General features: G+C 49.6%; 1 protein-coding gene across 4 annotated transcripts in view; it reads right to left on the bottom strand.

Annotated features, from left to right (window-relative positions):
- The window catches only part of XRRA1 (X-ray radiation resistance associated 1), a 68,094-nt gene that overhangs the window by 27,657 nt on the left and 21,164 nt on the right, over positions 1–19,273 (bottom strand). For all 4 annotated transcript variants that reach the window (XM_039911220.1, XM_039911221.1, XM_029049656.2 and 1 more), the window contains exons 6-8: positions 18,225–18,322; positions 11,470–11,603; positions 3,351–3,479 (exon numbers count right to left, since the gene is read on the bottom strand). In XM_039911220.1, coding sequence (XP_039767154.1) covers positions 3,351–3,479; positions 11,470–11,603; positions 18,225–18,322 — 361 coding nt within the window. The remainder of the gene's footprint in view (positions 1–3,350; positions 3,480–11,469; positions 11,604–18,224; positions 18,323–19,273) is intronic.

Genomic DNA, 19,273 nt, shown 5'->3' with positions numbered 1-19,273 from the left:
GATACGAGCTCATCAGGTCGGACACGATCCACGTTCCACAGGGGGTTCACAGTCTTAATCTCCCTTTTACAGATGAGGGAATCGAGGCCCGGAGAATAATAATACTGATAATTATGGCATTTGTTAAGCACTTACTACGTGCCAAGCACCGTACTAAGCGCTGCGGTGGATACCGCAAATCGGATTGGACACGGTCCCTGTCCCTCTTGAGGGTCCCAGTCTTAATCCCCATTTTGCAGATGGGGTGAGTGAGGCCCAGAGAAGTGAAGTGGCTCGCCCAAGGCCACACAGCAGACAAGCGGTGGAGCCAAGTTTAGAACTCAGGCCCGTGCCACATCCACTGTGCCATTCCGCTTCTTGGGCCATTCTACTGCTCTGAGCCCTAACCTCACAGTCCAAGCTTTTTGGAGAGGCTGTGGACCCAGAGTGGTCAGAATTGCCAAGAGCACAAGTGAAGCTATGTAGCTCTTAAATGCACCACCTTTCATTTATTCATACAATCATATTTATTAAGCCCTTACTGTGTGCAGAGCACTGTCCAAAGTGCTTGGAAAAAAAAAGTAATAATAATAATAATGTTGGTATTTGTTAAGCGCTTACTCCGTGCAGAGCACCGTTCTAAGCGCTGGGGTAGACACAGGGGAATCAGGTTGTCCCACGTGGGGCTCACAGCCTTAATCCCCATTTTACAGATGAGGGAACTGAGGCCCAGTGAAGTGACTTGCCCACAGTCCCCCAGCTGACAAGTGGCAGAGACGGAATTTGAACCCAAGACCTCTGACTCCAAAGCCCGTGCTCTTTCCACTGAGCCACGCTGCTTCTTCTACAACAATTTAGAGTGACAATCCCTGCCCACAACAAGCTCACAGTCTAGAAGCAGGGAGACAGACAGCAATACTAATAAATAAAATAAGAGATAGATACGTAAGTGCTGTGGGGCTGGGAGAGGGGGGGAGAGCAAAGGAAGTGAGACAGGACGGTGCAGATGGGAGTGTGTCAGAACCAGGGCAATGGCCCCAACTTTCTAATAATAGTAATAATAATAATGGTATTAAGTGCTTACTATGTGCCAAGCATTCATTCATTCAATAATATTTATTGAGCGCCTACTATGTGCAGAGCACTGTACTAAGCGCTTGGAATGGACAATTCGGCAACAGATAGAGACCATCCCGGCCCAACGACAGGCTCACGGTCTCATCGGGGGAGACGGACGGACAAAAACAAGGCAACATAATCACGATAAATAGAATCAAGGGGATGAGGGAACTGAGGCACAGAGAAGTTAAGTGACTTGAGGGGATACAAGGTAATCAGGTTGTCCCCCATGGGGCTCCCAGTCTTAATCCCCACTTTACAGATGAGGTCACTGAGGCCCAGAGAAGTGAAGCGACTTGCCCAAACTCCCACAGCTGACTAGTGGCAGAGCCGGGATTAGAACCCATGACCTCTGATTCCCAAACCCGGGCTCTTTCCACTGAGCCAAGCTGCTTCTGATCATTCAGCCTCTAGAGGAGACGGGGATTAATTTGAAAACCCAACAAAACTAGAAAATAACCCTTCCCCAAACTGCCTCTGATTCTTATTCTCTGGAAAGAATAACATCGTTTGGTCCGGAGAGAAGGGGAGAGGGTGAGGATCTAGAACTGGCTTGCCTTGAAGCATCACCCATGACCTCCTTCTTGCCAAATCCAATGGCTCCTACTCCATTCTGATCCTCCTTGACCTCTCTGCTGCCTTTGACACTGTCGACCGTCCCCTCCTCCTCCATACCTTATCTCACCTCGGCTTCACGGACTCTGTCCTCTCCCGGTTCTCCTCTCACCTCTCTGGCCGATCATTCTCGGTCTCCTACGCTGGAGCCTCCTCCCCCTCCCATCCTTTAACCGTTGGACTTCCTCAAGGGTCAGTTCTCGGCCCTCTTCCGTTCTCCATTTACACTCACTCCCTCGGTGAACTCATCCGCTCTCACGGTTTTGACTACCATCTCTACGCAGATGACACGCGGATCTACATCTCCGCCCCTGTCCTCTCCCCCTCCCTTCAGGCTCGCATCTCCTCCCGCCTCCGGGACGTCTCCACCTGGATGTCGGCCCGCCACCTAAAACTCAACATGAGCGAGACTGAGCTCCTCATCTTCCCTCCCAAGCCCGGTCCGCTCCCAGACTTCTCCATCACCGTGGATGGCACGACCATCCTTCCCGTCCCGCAGGCCCGCGATCTCGGTGTCATCCTTGACTCGTCCCTCTCGTTCACCCCACACATCCTATCCGTTACCGAGACCTGCCGGTTTCACCTCTACAGTATCGCCAAGATCCGCCCTTTCCTCTCCACCCAAACGGCTACCTTACTATTACGGGCTCTCGTTATATCCCGGCTAGACTACTGTGTCAGCCTTCTCTCTGACCTCCCTTCCTCCTCTCTCGCCCCGCTCCGGTCTATTCTTCACTCCGCTGCCCGGCTCATCTTCCTGCAGAGACGATCTGGGCCTGTCACTCCCCTTCTTAAACAACTCCAGTGGTTGCCTATCGACCTCCGCTCCAAACAAAAACTCCTCACTCTAGGCTTCGAGGCTCTCCATCACCTCGCCCCTTCCCACCTCTCCTCCCTTCTCTCTTTCTACCGCCCACCCCGCACGCTCCGCTCCTCCGCCGCCCACCTCCTCGCCGTCCCTCGGTCTCGCCCGTCCCGCCGTCGACCCCCGGGTCACGTCCTCCCGCGGTCCCGGAACGCCCTCCCTCCTCACCTCCGCCAAACCGATTCTCTTTCCCTCTTCAAAACCTTACTTAAAAATCACCTCCTCCAAGAGGCCTTCCCAGACCGAGCTCCTCGTCCCCCTCTACTCCCTCTGCCATCCCCCCTTTACCTCTCCGCAGCTAAAGCCTCATTTTCCCCTTTTCCCTCCGCTCCTCCACCTCTCCCTTCCCATCCCCACAGCACCGTACTCGTCCGCTCGACTGTATATATTTTCGTTACCCTATTTATTTTGTTAATGAATTGTACATCGCCTCGATTCTATTTAGTTGCCATCGTTTTTACGAGATGTTCTTCCCCTTGACGCAGTTTATTGCCATTGTTCTCGTCTGTCCGTCTCCCCCGATTAGACCGTAAGCCCGTCAAACGGCAGGGACTGTCTCTATCTGTTGCCGACTTGTTCATCCCAAGCGCTTAGTACAGTGCTCTGCACATAGTAAGCGCTCAATAAATACTATTGAATGAATCACGGGGGGGCGGGGGGGGGCCTAGCGCGGTTCAATCCCTAGCAACTCTTCCCAGCGGGCCCGAGGCAAATGGGAATAGGGAGAAATTCCCAGAAGAGGGCAGATTCCGACTGCAGATGAGTTCCTTACCTTCTCAGACCAGCCAGACTTGCAAAAACATCAGGGCGAGACAGGTTGTTTTCATCCAACATCAGCGTCTCCAGGACCGGAAACCTCAGGATGAAAGACTTGGTCATCAGCGATATGACGGAGATATCCCTGGAGAAGCCGAAGTCTTCGTTAGGAATCAGAATTGCAGTTCACAAGGTACGAAAGAACGGCGGTGTATCGGTCTGAACTTACTAGTGAGCTGGAAATAAATGGCTTGCCTCTTCATTCATTCATTCAGTAGTATTTATTGAGCGCTTACTATGTGCAGAGCACCGTACTAAGCGCTTGGAATGGACAATTCGGCAACAGAGAGAGACGATCCCTGCCCATTGACGGGCTCACAGTCTAATCGGGGGAGACGGGCGGACAAAAACAACATAATCACGATAAATAGAATCAAGGGGATGGACACCTCAGTGACAAAATAAATAGGGTAATAAATAACATATACAAATGAGCACAGTGCCGAGGGGAGGGGAAGGGAGTGGGGAGGAGCAGAGGCGAAGGGGGCTTAGCTGAGCGAAGGGGAGTGAATCATTTGAGGTCATTCGGATACTACGTCATTCGGCTTTGCGTATAAAATCGCCAGACGTTTTCAGCTAGCAAATATGTTCGATGAGCGCTTCCTACATTTGTACTTGGCTCTGCGACCTTTGGGCATCTGATATTTGCCTCAACCTCTCGGCACTTACATAAGTATCTTTAAAATACATATCGTAAATCAAATATTTATATTACTATCCGTCTCCCCCTCTAGACCGTAAACTCGCCGTGGGCAGGGGACGGGTCTGCCAGCTCCACTGGACTCTCCCAGCGCCGTGTAAGGTGGTCTGCACGTAGTAAGCACTCAAATACCATTGAATTTATAAATCCCAAACCTAGGTAAATTAGTAAATCAAATCAAGATTATAAGCTCCTTGAGGCCAGGGACTGTGTCTGCCAGCAGTATTGTTAGGAACAGCATTGAGCACCGCGGCCTAGTGGCAAGAGCACGGCCTGGGAGTCGGAGGACCTGGGTTCTAATCCTGGCTCTGCCATGTCCTTGCTGTGTGACCCCGGGTGAGTCACTTCTCTGTGCCTCCGTCAACTCATCTGTAAAATGGGGATTCAATACTTGTTCTCCCTCCTACTTACAATGGGAGCCCTGTGTGGGACAGAGACCTTGTCTGACCTGATTATCCTGTATCTTCCCCAACGCTCAGAACAGTGCTTAATAAATGTTACAACTGTTATTATTGTCATTTTATTGTATTGTACTCTCCCATGCATTTAGTAAAGTGCTCCGCATACAGGGAGCACTCAATAAATACCATTCATTCATTCACTCAATAGTATTTACTGAACGCTTACTACGTGCAGAGCACTGTACTAAGCACTTGGAATGATGACTCACTGTAATAAAAGGGTTGAAGTGACTGAGGGGATAATAATAATGGTACTTATTAAGCACTTATTATGTGCCAAGCACTGCTCTGAGCCCTGGGGTGGGTATAGGTTAATCAGGCTGGACACAGTCCCTATTCCCCATGGAGCTCACATTCTTAATCCCCAGTGCTTAGAACGGTGCTTAACAAATATTACAACTATTATTATTATTATTATTATTTTTATTGTATTATACTCTCCCATGCATTTAGTAAAGTGCTCCGTATACAGGGAGCACTCAAGACTGTAAGCCCCTCAATGGGGAGGGACCGTCTCTGTTGCCGATTTGTACACTCCAAGCGCTTAGTACAGTGCTCTGCACATAGTAAGCGCTCAGTAAATACTATTGAATGAATAAATCCCATGGATTGGCTGTAATAAATGTGTAAAAGGGTTGAAGTGACTGAGGGGATAATGATAATGGTACTTATTAAGCGCTTATTATGGGCCCATTTTATAGATGAGGCAACTGAGGCTCAGGGACGTTAAGTGACTTACCCACGGTCACACGGCAGACACGTGGTAGAGTCACGAGTGTAAGGTGGGGCAGGGATTAATCAGGTAAGGCCTCCTGGAGGAGATGGCTTTTTAAGATTTTAAAGAAGGGGAAGGGTGAAGCTAAGGAGGAGGCAGTGAGCTATGAAATGGAGATGGGAGGGTTGAAAATTGGGAACAATTAGGAGGTTGGCTTGGGAGACGCAAAGAACGTGAGCTGGAAGACGTGAACAAGTGTATAAAAGAAAACCAGCTGATGGTTATTGTTGTTCATGACAATAATGATAATAATAATAATGTTGGCATTTGTTAAGCGCTTCCTATGTGCAGAGCACTGTTCTAAGCGCTGGGGGAGATACAGGGGAATCAGGCCGTCCCCCGTGAGGCTCACAGTTATTCCCCCATTTTACAGATGAGGGAACTGAAGGCACAGAGAAGTTAAGCGACTTGCCCACAGTCACACAGCTGACAAGTGGCAGAGCTGGGATTCGAACCTATGCCGTATGACTCCCGAGCCCGGGCTCTTTCCACTGATCCACGCTGCTTCTCCATATGAATATTACTATTATTATGAGCACGAGCTGGAAGACAGAGATGTATAAAAGAAAACCAGCTGATGGTGATTGTTATTAATAATACTAATATTACTATTATTATGAGCATGAGCTGGAAGAGAACAGATGTTTAAAAGAAAACCAGCTGATGGTTATTACTACTATTATTATTATGACCAATAATATTGATTATTACTAATATTGTTATGGAGAGCCCTGAAGGCAGTGTCCACACACAGCTTCTGATGACATTCATTCATTCGTTGATTTGTAATTATTGAGCGCTGACTGTGTGCAGAGCACTGTACTAAGCGCTGGGAGAGGACAATACAACAACAATAATAATAATAATGTTGGTATCTGTTAAGCGCTTACTATGTGCAGAGCACTGTTCTAAGCGCTGGGGTAGACACAGGGGAATCAGGTTGTCCCACGTGGGGCTCACAGTCTTCATCCCCATTTTCCAGATGAGGTAACTGAGGCCCAGAGAAGTTAAGTGACTTGCCCACAGTCACCCAGCTGACAGGTGGCAGAGCCGGGATTCGAAGTCATGACCTCTGACTCCAAAGCCCACGCTGCTTCATTTTCTGCCCACAGTGAGCTCACGGTCTAGAGGTGGGGATATAGACATCGATGCAAATAAATAAAATTACAGATACATACGTAAGTGCTGTGGGGCTGGGATGGGGGGATGAATAAAGGGAGCAAGTCAGGGTGACACAGGAGGGACGAACTGGGGCACAAATCCACACATTCAGAAAAGGAAAGACCAGGAGCCCCATGAGAGACAGGGACCGTGTCCAGCCGGATTAAGTGGCATCTACCCCAGCGCTTAATACAGTGCTTGGCACGCAAGTCCTTAACAAGTACCATAATTATTGTGATATAAAAACGTGTTCTGGCCCTATCGATCATCTCGGGGCAGATCTGGGTGGGAAGCGGTCCGTCAGTCGAGCGAGGGTATTTACTGCACACCTGCTATGTGCTTAGAAGGGTAGGGGACGGGAAACGGTCGTGATCCCGGCCCTCAGAAGTTTACAGTCTCCTGGGGAAGATTAGCTCTAAAGGATTCAACGTTCGGTCGTATTTATTGAGCGCTTACTGTGTGCACAGCAAGTGCTTGGGAAGGTACGATAGAACCTCCCCTCAGCTAAGCCCCCTTTCCCTCTGCTCCTCCCCCTCCCTCTTCCCTTCCGCTCCACACTGTGCTCATCTGTCTATATTTTTATTACCCTATTTATTTTGCTAATGAGGTGTCCATCCCCTTGATTCTATTTATCGTGATCGTTGTCTTGTTTTGTCCGTCCGGCTCCCCCGATTAGACTGTGAGTCCGTCATTGTGCAGGGACTGTCTCCATCTGTTGCCAAACTGTCCATTCCAAGCGCTTAGTACAGTGCTCTGCACATAGTAAGAGCTCAATATATACTATTGAATGAATGAATGAACGATACATTTACAACGATTTATAACAGTAAATTTACAATAACTTACAAACAGGGGGAAGAAAAAAGGGGGTCTGTACATCAATCAATCGTATTTATTGAGCACTTACTGACTGCAGAGCACTGTACTAAGTGCTTGGGAGACATACAAGTTAGTGCTTAAGAAACAGGGTCGGTAAGAACTATCCAAAAATGCTTCAGATGATTCTGACTCTCTCGAGTGCACAGAAAGGAAGAAGTTCATTCATTCATTCAATAGTATTTATTGAGCACTTACTATGTGCAGAGCACTGTACTAAGCGCTTGGAATGTACAATTCGGCAACAGAGAGAGACAGTCCCTGCCCGATGACGGGCTCACAGTCTAATCGGGGGAGACGGGCGGACAGAAACAAGACAACGTAATCACGATAAATAGAATCAAGGGGATGGACGCCTCATTAACGAAATAAACAGGGTAATAGAAATATATAGAAATGAGCGAAGTGCTGAGGGGAGGGGGAGGAGCAGAGGGTGGAGGGGAAGCAGAGGGAGCAGAGGGAAAAGGGGAAGCTCAGTCTGGGAAGGCCTCTTGGGGGAGGTTCATTCATTCATTCATTCGATAGTTTTTATTGAGCGCTTACTATGTGCAGAGCACTGTACAGAGCGCTTGGAATGGACAAATCGGTAACAGATAGAGACAGTTGCAGTCAGAAGGATCTACCCTGGGATATTAGAGATTGATCGGGGAAGGCCACTTGGAGGAAATAATTTCAGAAGGGCTTTGAAGATGGGGAGAGCTGTGGTCTGTCGGATTTGAAGGGTGGGGGGAGTTCCCCGTGTGGGGAAAGATTTCCCCCCTTTCTTCCCTTTCCCCCCTTTCCCCTTTTCCCTCTGCCCCTCCCCCTCTCCCCTTCCCTTCCTCAGCACTGTGCTCATTTGTATATGTATTTTTATTACCCTATTTATTTTGTTAATGAGGTGTCCATCCCCTTCAGTCTATTTATCGTGATTAAGTCGTCTTGTTTTTGTCCGTCTGTCTCCCCCGATTAGACTGTGAGCCCGTCAATGGGCAGGGATTGTCTCTATCTGTTGCCAAATTATACATTCCAAGCGCTTAGTACAATAATCTGAACACAGTAAGCGCTCAGTAAATACAAACGAATGAATGAAAGGTGTAAGCAAGATGCAGGAGATGAGAGAGATGAGAACAAGGCATGTGAGTAAACGAGCTTATGTGGAGCCAAGAGTGTGAGTTAGGGTGTAGTGGGAGAAAAGAGTGCATTGGTAGGAGGGAGAGAGCTGATGGAGTTTCTTTAAAGCCAATAGTCGGGAGTTTCTGTTTGATCAGTCGATCATTATTCAATTGTATTTATTGAGCGCTTACTGCGTGCAGAGCACTGTACTAAGCGCTTGGAAAGTACAATTCATCAACAAAGAGAGACAATCCCCGCCCACAATGGGCTCACAGTCTAGAAGGGGAGAGACAGACATCAAAACAAGTAAACAGGCATCAATAGCATCAATATAAATAAATAGAATTATAGATATGTACATATATATGCATCAGAACAAGTAAACAGTCATTAATATAAATAGAATTATAGATAAGTACATAAGTACACAAGTGCTTGGGGCGAGGGGTAGAGCAAAGAGGGAGAGTCGGGGTGACGTGGAGGGGAGGGGGAGCTGAGGAAAATGGGGGCTCGATCTGGGAAGGCCTCCTGGAGGAGGCGAGCCTTCAGTAGGGCTTTGGAGGGGGGAAGTGAAATGAGGCCCATAGCAAATCTTGATTCTATTTATCGGGTTTATGTTGTCTTGTTTTTGTCCGTCCGTCTCTCCCGATTAGACTGCGAGCCCGTCACTGGGCAGGGATGGTCTGTATCTGTTGCCGAATTGTCCATTCCAAGCGCTAAGTCCAGTGCTCTGCACATAGTAAGCGCTCAATAAATACTATTGAATGAATCGGTGAATTATGTACAGAACCTTAATTTTTCACTCAGTCAATGGTGTTTATTCAGTAATTACTGTGCGTGCAGAGCCCCGTACTAAGTGCTTGGGGGGAGTACAATAGAGTCGTAGAGACGATACCTTCTTTCAAAGAGGCTAGTGGATGAGAAGAGGAATAAGCAACCCTCGGAGCCTTTGGAGGAGTGCGAGATAGGTGGACGACATTTTAGAAAAGCGATCCGGCCAGTGAAATGGAGTATGGACTGGAGGCAGAGAGACCAAAGAGGAGGCCGATCCAGTCATCAAACTGGTTTTAGGCTAAATGGCTGGTCCATTTATTCATTCGTTCATTCAATCGTATTTATCGAGCACTTACTATGTGCGGAGCACTGTACTAAGCGCTTGGAATGTACAGTTCGGCAACAGATAGAGACAGTCCCTGCCCAATGGTGGGCTCACAGGCTAATCGGGGGAGACGGACCGACAGAAACAATAGCAATAAATAGAATCAAGGGGATGTACACCTCATTAACAAAATAAATAGGATGATAAAAATATAGAGAGATGAGCACAGTGCTGAGGGGAGGGGAAGGGAGGGGGGAGAAGCAGAGGGAAAGGCGTGGCTGTTTGAATAGAGAGGAAGGGATGGATTCTGCATTGTGGAGGAAAGACTGATGGGATTTGGAAACTCTGACTAAGGGGTTGGAAAGAAAGGAAGGACTCAGGGATGATGATCAAATCGTGGGCAGCAGAGATAGGGAGGATGAGGAGATGGGGAAGGGATGTCGACTGTGATGGGAAAGTTAGGAGGAAGAGAGGATTTGGGAGGGAAGATGAGGCGTTCCGTTGCGGACGTATTGGGCAGGCGGGGCAGAGCCCGGGCCTGGGAGTCAGAAGGTCATGGGTTCTAATCCCGGCTCCGCCGCTCGTCTGCTGTGTGACCTTGGGCAAGTCACTTCACTTCTCTGGGCCTCGATGACCTCGTCTGTAAATTGGGGATTAAGACCGTGAGCCCTAGGTGGGACGGGGGACTGTGTCCAGCTGGATTTGCTAGTATCGACTCCAGCACTTAGTACAGTGCCCGGCACAGAGTAAACACGTAACAAATGCCATTATTATCATCCGCGAAGAGATACTTAGGTTTCAAAAGGTTACAGGGTGGCCTAGCGGATGGAGCACGGGAATCAGAGGCCGTACCTCCCTGAACGCTCCCGATCTCATCATAATGTTGGTATTTGTTAAGCGCTTGCTATATGCCGAGTACTGTTCTAAGCGCTGGGGTAGATACAGAGTAAGCAGATTGTCCCGCGTGAGGCTCACGGTCTTAATCCCCATTTTCCAGATGAGGTAACTGAGGCCCAGAGAAGTTAAGTGACTTGCCCCAGGTCACACAGCTGACAAGTAGCGGAGCCAGGTTCTGATCTTGGAAGCTAAAAGGAGTCGGACTTGGTTAGTACTTGGATGGGAGACTGCCTGGGAATACCGGGGGCCGGAGGCTTTGGAGAAGCAGCACGGCCTGGAGGTTAGAGCATAGGCTTGCGAGTCGGAAGGACCTGGGTTCAAATCCCGGCTCTACCACTTGTCTGCTGGGTGACCTTGGACAGATCACTTCTCTGTGCCTCGGTGACCTCGACTGTAAAATGGGGATTCAGACCGTGGGCCCCATGTGGGACAGGGACTGTGTCCAACCTGATCAGCTTACGTCTACCCCAGCGCTTAGAACAGTTCTTGACCCACGGTAAGCGCTTAACGAATGTCATCGTCATTATTACGATTAGAAGGATTTGAACCAAACTGTCTTTCCGTTGACACTCCCTGATAACTATAACTCCCCGACAGTGGCCTTTAACCTGTGGTAAGATTAATGATAATAATAATGCTATTACTACTATTGCTAGTATTTCCAGCGTGGCTCAGTGGCAAGAGCCCGGGTCATGGTTCGAATCCCGGCTCTGCCACTTGTCAGCTGTGGGACTGTGGGCGAGTCACTTCACTTCTCTGTGCCTCAGATACCTCATCTGGAAAATGGGGATTAAGACTGTGAGCCTCACGTGGGACCACCTGATTACCCCGTATCTACCCCAGCGCTTAGAACAGTGCTCCGCACATAGTAAGCGCTTAACAAATACCAACATTATTATTATTAATTTACAATATACGCCAAGTACCGGACTCGGCACTGGGGCAGATTCAAGATAATTAGATACAAGATAAAAGATAATCGAGTCCAGAAATGGGGCCGGAAACACTCACTGCATCGCGACGGCCATGTTGGACGGGAGAGACGTCAACCCGTTGCCGGTCAGAAAGAGCGTTTTGAGGCGGGGCAGAATTCCCAGCTCATAGATGGCCTCCGGAGAGAGGCTATTGTAAGAGAGGTCCAGGACCTTGGGGGCACAGAAAGAAATAAGTAGTTAAGAAGGATGACGATAATAACAATCGTAACTGACAGATGGAGCAACTGAGGCACAAAGAAGTAAAGCTATATGGCCGAGGTAGGATTAGAACCCAGGTCCTTCTGACTCCCAGGCCCTTGTTCTAGCCGCTAGGCCGGGCTGCTCCTCTAGGCCTGCTGGGCCGGTATTGTTGCGGGGGAGCCCAACCGGCTAGGCCCGAGTTCAGGTGCCCTGTTCTCTCTCCCGGCCCGCTCACGTCCTCCCTCCGGCCGGGACCGCCCTCCCACCCTCAGATCCAAAATAATAATAACAATGTTGGTATTTGTTAAGCGCTTACTATGCGCAGAGCACTGTTCTAAGCGCTGGGGTAGATCCAGGGTAATCGGGTCGTCCCCCGTGAGGCTCACAGTTGATCCCCATTTTACAGATGAGGTCGCTGAGGCCCAGAGAAGTGAAGCGACTTGCCCACGGTCACACAGCTGACAAGCGGCAGAGCCGGGAGTCGAACCCAAAAGACCCTCCCTACTCTCCCCGCCTTCAAAGCCCTACTAAAATCGTATCCCCTCCAGGGAGCCTTCCCCTACTAACCTCTCTTCTTCCCAATCGATCCATAAATGGCTCGAATGAGTCTTCTACGAAAACGTTCAGACCGTGTATCCCCTCTCCTCAAGAACCTCCGGTCGCTGCCCATCCACCTCCACATCAAATAGAAACTCCTCACCATAGACCTCAGGCAGTCAGTCACCTCGCCCCCGCCTACCTTTCATTCAATAGTATTTATTGAGCGCTTACTATGTGCAGAGCACTGGACTAAGCGCTTGGAATGGACAATTCGGCAACAGATAGAGACCATCCCGGCCCAACGACGGGCTCACGGTCTCATCGGGGGAGACGGACGGACAAAAGCAAGGCAACATAATCATGATAAATAGAATCAAGGGGATGAGGGAACTGAGGCACAGAGAAGTTAAGTGACTTGCCCCCAGTCACATCGCTGACAAGTAGCAGAGCAGAGATTCGAACCCATGGCCTCTGACTTCCAGGCCCGGGCTTGTTCCACTGAGCCACGCCGCTTCTCTATATATGGTATTTATTGAGTGCTTACTATGTGCAGAGCGCTATACTAAGCGCTTCGGAGAATACAAGAGAATCAGCAAACACGTTCCCAGCTTACAGGTTAGAGGGGGAGACGGACGTTAAAACGAATGAATAGTCTGTAGTAATTTAAAGATCTGATCGTAATAAAAACAATAATAATTCTTTAAAGATGCGTTTACAATAATAATAAATAATAATTTAAAGATATGTACACAAGTGCTGTGGGGTCGGGGGCAGGGGCGGATATCAAATGTCCAAAGGTCACAGATCCAAGTGCACAGACGACGCAGAAGGGAGAGCGAGCCGGGGGAAAGAAGGCTCGATTAGGGAAGACCTCTTGGAGGAGATGATAATGTCGGTATCTGTTAGGCGCTTACTATGTGCAGAACACCGTTCTAAGCGCTGGGGGAGATCCAGGGTAATCGGGTCGTCCCACGTGAGGCTCACGGTTAATCCCCATTTTACAGGTGAGGTCACTGAGGCCCAGAGAAGTTAAATGACTTGGAGACGGGACCTCAGTAAAGTCTCGAAGGCGGAGAGAGGTCTGGCTACAGGGAGGGGAGGGAGTTCCAGGGTAGGGGGAGGACGTGGGAAAAGGGTCCGTGGCGAGATAGATGAGATGGGGGCACGGTGAGGAAGCTAGAGCCGGAGGAGCGGAATGCGTGGGCCGGGCTGCGGTAGATCGGCGAGGTGAGTGACAGCCGTCAAGCCGAGGGCGAGGAGCTTCGATTTGACGCGGAGGTGGACGGGGCGGCCACTGGACGTTCTTGAGGAGCGGGAGGACGTGTCCAGAACGTTTTTGTAGAGACACGATCCGGGCGGCAGAGTGAAGTAGGGACTGGCCTGGGCAGAGACGGGAGGCCGGGAGGTCAGCGAGGAGGCTGACGCAGTAATCCGGGGGGGATAGGAGAAGTGACTTCAATAATGGTATCTGTTAAGGGCATGCTATGTACCAAGCACCGTTCTAAGTGCTGGGGTAGATATAATCAGGTTGGACACAGTCCCTGTCCCACGTAGGGCTCACAGTCTTAATCCCCATTTTACAGGTGAGGGAACTGAGGCCCAGAGAAGTTCATTCATTCATTCAATAGCATTTATTGAGCGCTTACTAATAATAATAATACTAATGTTGGTATTTGTTAAGCGCTTACTATGTGCAGAGCACTTTTCTAAGCGCTGGGGTAGACACAGGGGAATCGGGTTGTCCCATGTGGGGCTCACAGTCTTCATCCCCATTTTCCAGATGAGGGAACCCAGAGAAGTGAAGTGACTCGCCCACAGTCACACAGCTGACAAGTGGCAGATCCGGGATTCGAACCCATGGCCTCGGACTCCAAAGCCCGGGTCTTTCCACTGAGCCATGCTGCTGCTTGTGCAGAGCACTGTACTCAGCGCTTGGAACGTACAGATCGGTAACAGATAGAGACGGTCCCTGCCCTTTGACGGGCTCACGGTCTCATCGGGGGAGACGGACGGACAAGAACAATACCAATAAGTGACTTGCCCACGGACACACAGCGGATGTGGGGCGGAGCGGGATTAGAACCCATGCCCAGGTCCAAGTTCTATCCAGTAAGCCGGGTAGCTGTGGGGATGGAGAGGAAAGGGCGGGTTTTAGCCATGTTGGGAATTGGTGACAGACCGAATCTGCGGGTAGAATAAGATGAGTCAGGGACCACGCCGGGGTTCCGGGCTTGTTAGCGCTTAATAAATACCAACATTATTAAAATAAACGTAGGGGGAGAAAATGAATGTGCTGTATGTACTCGCGTGTGCCTGAGTGTGTGTGAGAGAGAGAGGGAAGGGGGTGATGGAGAGAGAAAAAGAAAGGGAGAAAGACAGAGAGAGAAGGCTTTCCTTAGACATCTCCCTTCGAATAATAAGAAAAGCTTAAAGCCCAAAGATCGAGGATAATAGGGAGCCATTTCCAAAAGACGTGAGACTTTGCCTGGTTATTTTCCAAGAGGAGCCCACGAGCACGCTATAGTCTTCCTGTTCCCATATGTGTTCATAAAAATTAAATGTTTTTAGCGTTACATTACCGTCTGTCTCCCCCTCTAGACTGTAACCCCCTTTGTAGGCAGGGAACGTGTATTAATAATGTTGGCATTGGTTAAGCGCTTACTATGTGCAGAGCACCGTTCTAAGCGCTGGGGGAGATACAGGGGGATCAGGTTGTCCCACGTGAGGCTCACAGTTAATCCCCATTTTCCAGATGAGGTCACTGAGGCGCGGAGAAGTGAAGTGACTCGCCCACAGTCACCCAGCTGACAAGTGGCGGAGCCGGGAGTCGAACCCATGACCTCTGACTCCGAAGCGCAGGCTCTTTCCACTGAGCCACGCCGCTTCCCTGACGTGTACTGTGGTGACGATGATAGTATCTGTTAAGCGCTTACTAGGCGCAAAGCGCTGTTCTAAGCGGCTGGGGGGGATACGAGGTCATCAGGTTGTCCCATGTAGGGCTCACAGTTTTAATCCCCATTTTCCAGATGAGGTACCCGAGGCACAGCGAGGTTAAGTGACTTTGCCCAAAGTCACACAGCCGACAAGCGGCGGAGCCGGGATTAGAACCCATGGCCTCTGCCTCCCAGACGCGGGGTCTTTCCACTGAGCCACGCTGTGCTTAGTACAGTGACCTGCACATATTAGGTGTTCAATAAATACCACTGATCGATTGATTCTGAGGAGCAGTGTGGTCTAGTGGAAGGAATTCAGGTTTAGGAGTCAGAGGACTTGGGTTCTTATCCCAGCTCTGCCACATGCCTGCTGTGTGACCCTGGGCAAGTCACTTAACTTCTCGGTGCCTCAGTTACCTCATCTGTAAAATGGGGATTAACTGTGAGTCTCACGTGGGACAACCTGATTCCCCTCTATCTACCCCAGCGCTTAGAACGGTGCTCTGCACATAGTAAGCGCTTAACAGATACCAACACTATTATTATTTATCTGAAAAAATGGTGATTCGACACCTGATCTCCCTCCCCCTTTGTCTGTGTCCCCACCGTGGGACAGGAACTCTGTCTGACCTACCTATACTGTATCTACCCCAGCTCTTAGTCTAGGGTTTGTGATAATAATAATAATAATAATAATAATAATGACGATGGCACTTGTTAAGTGCTTACTATGTGCCAAGACACTGTACTAAACGCTGGGGTGGATACGAGCCATTTGGGTCGGACACAGTCCCTGCTCACAGTCTCAGTCCCCATTTTACAGATGAGGCAACGGAGGCACACAGAAGTAAAGTGACTTGCCCAAGGTCACCCAGCAGACAAGTGGTGAAGCTAGGATAGGAAGCCACGTCCTCTGACTCCTAGGCCTGAGTTCTTCCCCACTTCTAGACTGTGAGCCTGTTGTTGGGTAGGGATTGTCTCTATTTATTGCCGAACTGTACTTTCCAAGCGCTTAGTACGGTGCTCTGCACGCAGGAAGCGCACAATAAATACGATTGAATGAACGAACTAGGCCACGCTGCTCCTCAGAAGCAATCGATCAATCAGTGGTATTTACTGAACACCCACCGCAATACGACAGATCCGCTCATTGCCCACAACGGGTTTACGGTCTAGAGGGAGAGACGGACGTTAACGTAACACTAAAAGATTTAGACCCCATGACCTTCTGACTCCCAGGCCCGTGCTCTAACCAACCACTTCACCAAGCTGCTTCCCAAGTAAGTGCTTAACAAAGATCATTATTATTATTATCATTATAATTATGGCAGTGCTTCCTGTCTGTTCCCCACTGGGAGAGTGAGGAAGGTCTGCAAAGACCCAGACTCACCCAGCACTCAGCCGCCCAGGTCTCGAAAGCATAGAGATCTCATATTATCTTCATCATCGATGGCCTACGGTGCGCGGAGCACTGTACTGGGCACTTATGTGCACGGCAGTGGACTTCTCACCCCCTATCTCACCCCTTCTTCCCTCACCTCACGACTCTCCTCCTCCATCCCAGCCCGCACGCTTCGCTCCTCTCGTACCGACCTTCTCGCTCTACCTCGCCCCCGTCTATCATTCATTCGATCGTATTTGTAGAAGACTTACTGTGTGCAAAGCACTGTACTGAGCGCTTCTCACCACCAATCTCTCAGCCACTTTTTGCCTCAGGCCTGGATCGCCCTCCCTCTTCATATGATGATGATGACGACAGTGGTATTTGTTAAGCGCTTACTATGTGCAGAGCACCGTTCTAAGCGCTGGGGTAGATACAGGGAATCAGGTTGTCCCACGTGAGGCTCACAGTCTTCACCCCCATTTTCCAGATGAGGGAACTGAGGCCCAGAGAAGTGAAGTGACTTGCCCACGGTCACCCAGCTGACGAGTGGCAGAGCCGGGATTCGAACCCACGACCTCTGACTCCCAAGCCCGGTCTCTTTCCACTGAGCCACGCTGCTTCAACGTTATTATTACTCAACTAGGCTAAGGTCTAAACCACAAAAACTAATAATAATAATAATGTTGTTGGTATTTGTTAAGCGCTTACTACGTGCAGAGCACTGTTCTAAGCGCTGGGGTAGACACAGGGGAATCAGGTCGTCCCACGTGGGGCTCATAATCTTAATCCCCATTTTACAGATGAGGTCACTGAGGCACAGAGAAGCGAAGTGACTTGCCCACAGTCACAGAGCTGACAAGCGGCAGAGCTGGGATTCGAACTCATGACCTCGGACTTTACCAAGGAGCATCAGCCCACCTAAAGTTTTTTTCCTGGCTGCGGTTTTTCTGTCCTGCATGGCCAGAAGCCAAAATTGACTCGTTCCACCCCCTACTTAACAGTTGAAAGTTTTATTATACAGAACTGCAAACTCTGCTCTTCATTTCTAGACGGATGGAATTTCACAAGATACTTGACGGGTTTTCATTTAAGTAACGTCTGCTACCCGAGATTTATCCTTTTTCTCGACGCTCCCTCATCTGCCATCCGGAGATGACAAATGAATGATGGGCGGCGAGATTTCCTCTCTCCATTTACTCTCCGCGTCTCGATCTCCGTCTGTTCTTTTAGTTAACAGCGTGTGAGATCGAGTGCTTGATCTCGGCCAGCGGCTCGGAAGCCGCCCCACGTTTCCCCACGTTGGAGACGCAGCGTGGCTCAGTGGGAAGAGCACGGGCTTTGGAGTCGGAGGTCATGGGTTCGAATCCCGGCTCTGCCACTTGTCAGCTGTGGGACTGTGGGCAAGTCACTCAGCTTCTCCGTGCCTCAGTTCCCTCATCTGTCAAATGGGGATTAAGACTGTGAGCCCCACGTGGGACAACCTGATTCCCCTGTGTCTCCCCCAGCGCTTAGACCGGTGCCCTGCACAGAGTAAGGGCTTAACAAATACCAACAGTATTATTATTATTCCTGAGTGAATCCCAGCGATCCTGTTTCATTGCTGGCTGATCCCTGGACATATTCCCTCGATCCCGGAAAACCCCACCAAACCCCACATTCCTTACAGCTGCGGGGACTGTACATCTCATCTGCCCCATCTGAGAGAATGTGAAAATCCAGATGGATCGGACTTACTTCCAAATACTGAAAATCTTCTGTTCTGATACAGACGTTCCCAATCCCGTTAAAAGAGAGCTCCAGTTCCTCGAGGGCGGGAAATGTGTGAAATGCCTCTGAATGGGAGAAAGGGAAAAGTGAGACCAGGAAACTGTCAATTTAATGCCTAGAAGTCAAACTACAAGTTTAGTTAAAAGCCCGGTCCAAAATGCCACGTACAAATAAAAACGCAGGCCTGATTTTCCCTCTAAAATCCTCCAGCTGTGCCCAATATCCTCTAGGATTGGGTTTAAAATGCAGAAATGTTGTCATATGAATGCCACGTTTTAATATATGACAATTTATATCTCTTATTGTGTTTGAGCTTGGTCCAGTGAAAAAGAGTACTGGGAGTCAGAGGATTCGGGTTCCGAGCACGGTACAAACTGAAGCAGGGAGACCGGCGAGGAAACTGTCACAGTCGTCTCCTATGCTTAGCCTGCTGGACCGGCTGTGTGCTAGACGAAAGGTGGAAGGTCCAGGCCGAGATGGGATGAGTGCCGAGCGCAGAGAGAGGGGAATTTGAAGGAGGAACAAAAGGAGGTGAAAAGAATGGCCTCGCCCCTGCAGCTAGAAAAAAGTCAGGGCACAGAGCAGGCCCCAGGGGGTCAGAAGTCTAACACACACTCTCTGGTTCCGCTTAATAATACTTAACTGTGGCATTTGTTAAGTGCTTATCGGGTGCCAGGAACCGAACTAAGCCTTGGCGTGGATCCAAGCAAATCGGGTTGGACGCGGTCCGTGTCCCAAATGGGGCTCACGGTCTCAATTCCCATTTTACAGATGAGGGAGCTGAGGCCCAGAGAAGTGAGGTGACTTGTCCAAAGTCACACAGCAGACAAGCGGATGAGGCAGGATCAGAACCCACGACCTTCCGACCCCTAGGCCTTCGCCATGCTGCTTCTCCTTGTAAAACTAAGCGGACCACTGCGGACAGGGAATGTGCCCAGCAACTCTGTTATACTGTACTCGCCCAAGAGCCCGCTCAATAAATACGATTGATTGACTGAATTCTCACCTCTTTCGGA

The sequence above is a fragment of the Ornithorhynchus anatinus genome, chromosome 2, assembly GCF_004115215.2.
Source record: "Ornithorhynchus anatinus isolate Pmale09 chromosome 2, mOrnAna1.pri.v4, whole genome shotgun sequence".
Classification (NCBI taxonomy): domain Eukaryota; kingdom Metazoa; phylum Chordata; class Mammalia; order Monotremata; family Ornithorhynchidae; genus Ornithorhynchus; species Ornithorhynchus anatinus.
This window is presented reverse-complemented; position numbering and strand designations above follow the sequence as displayed.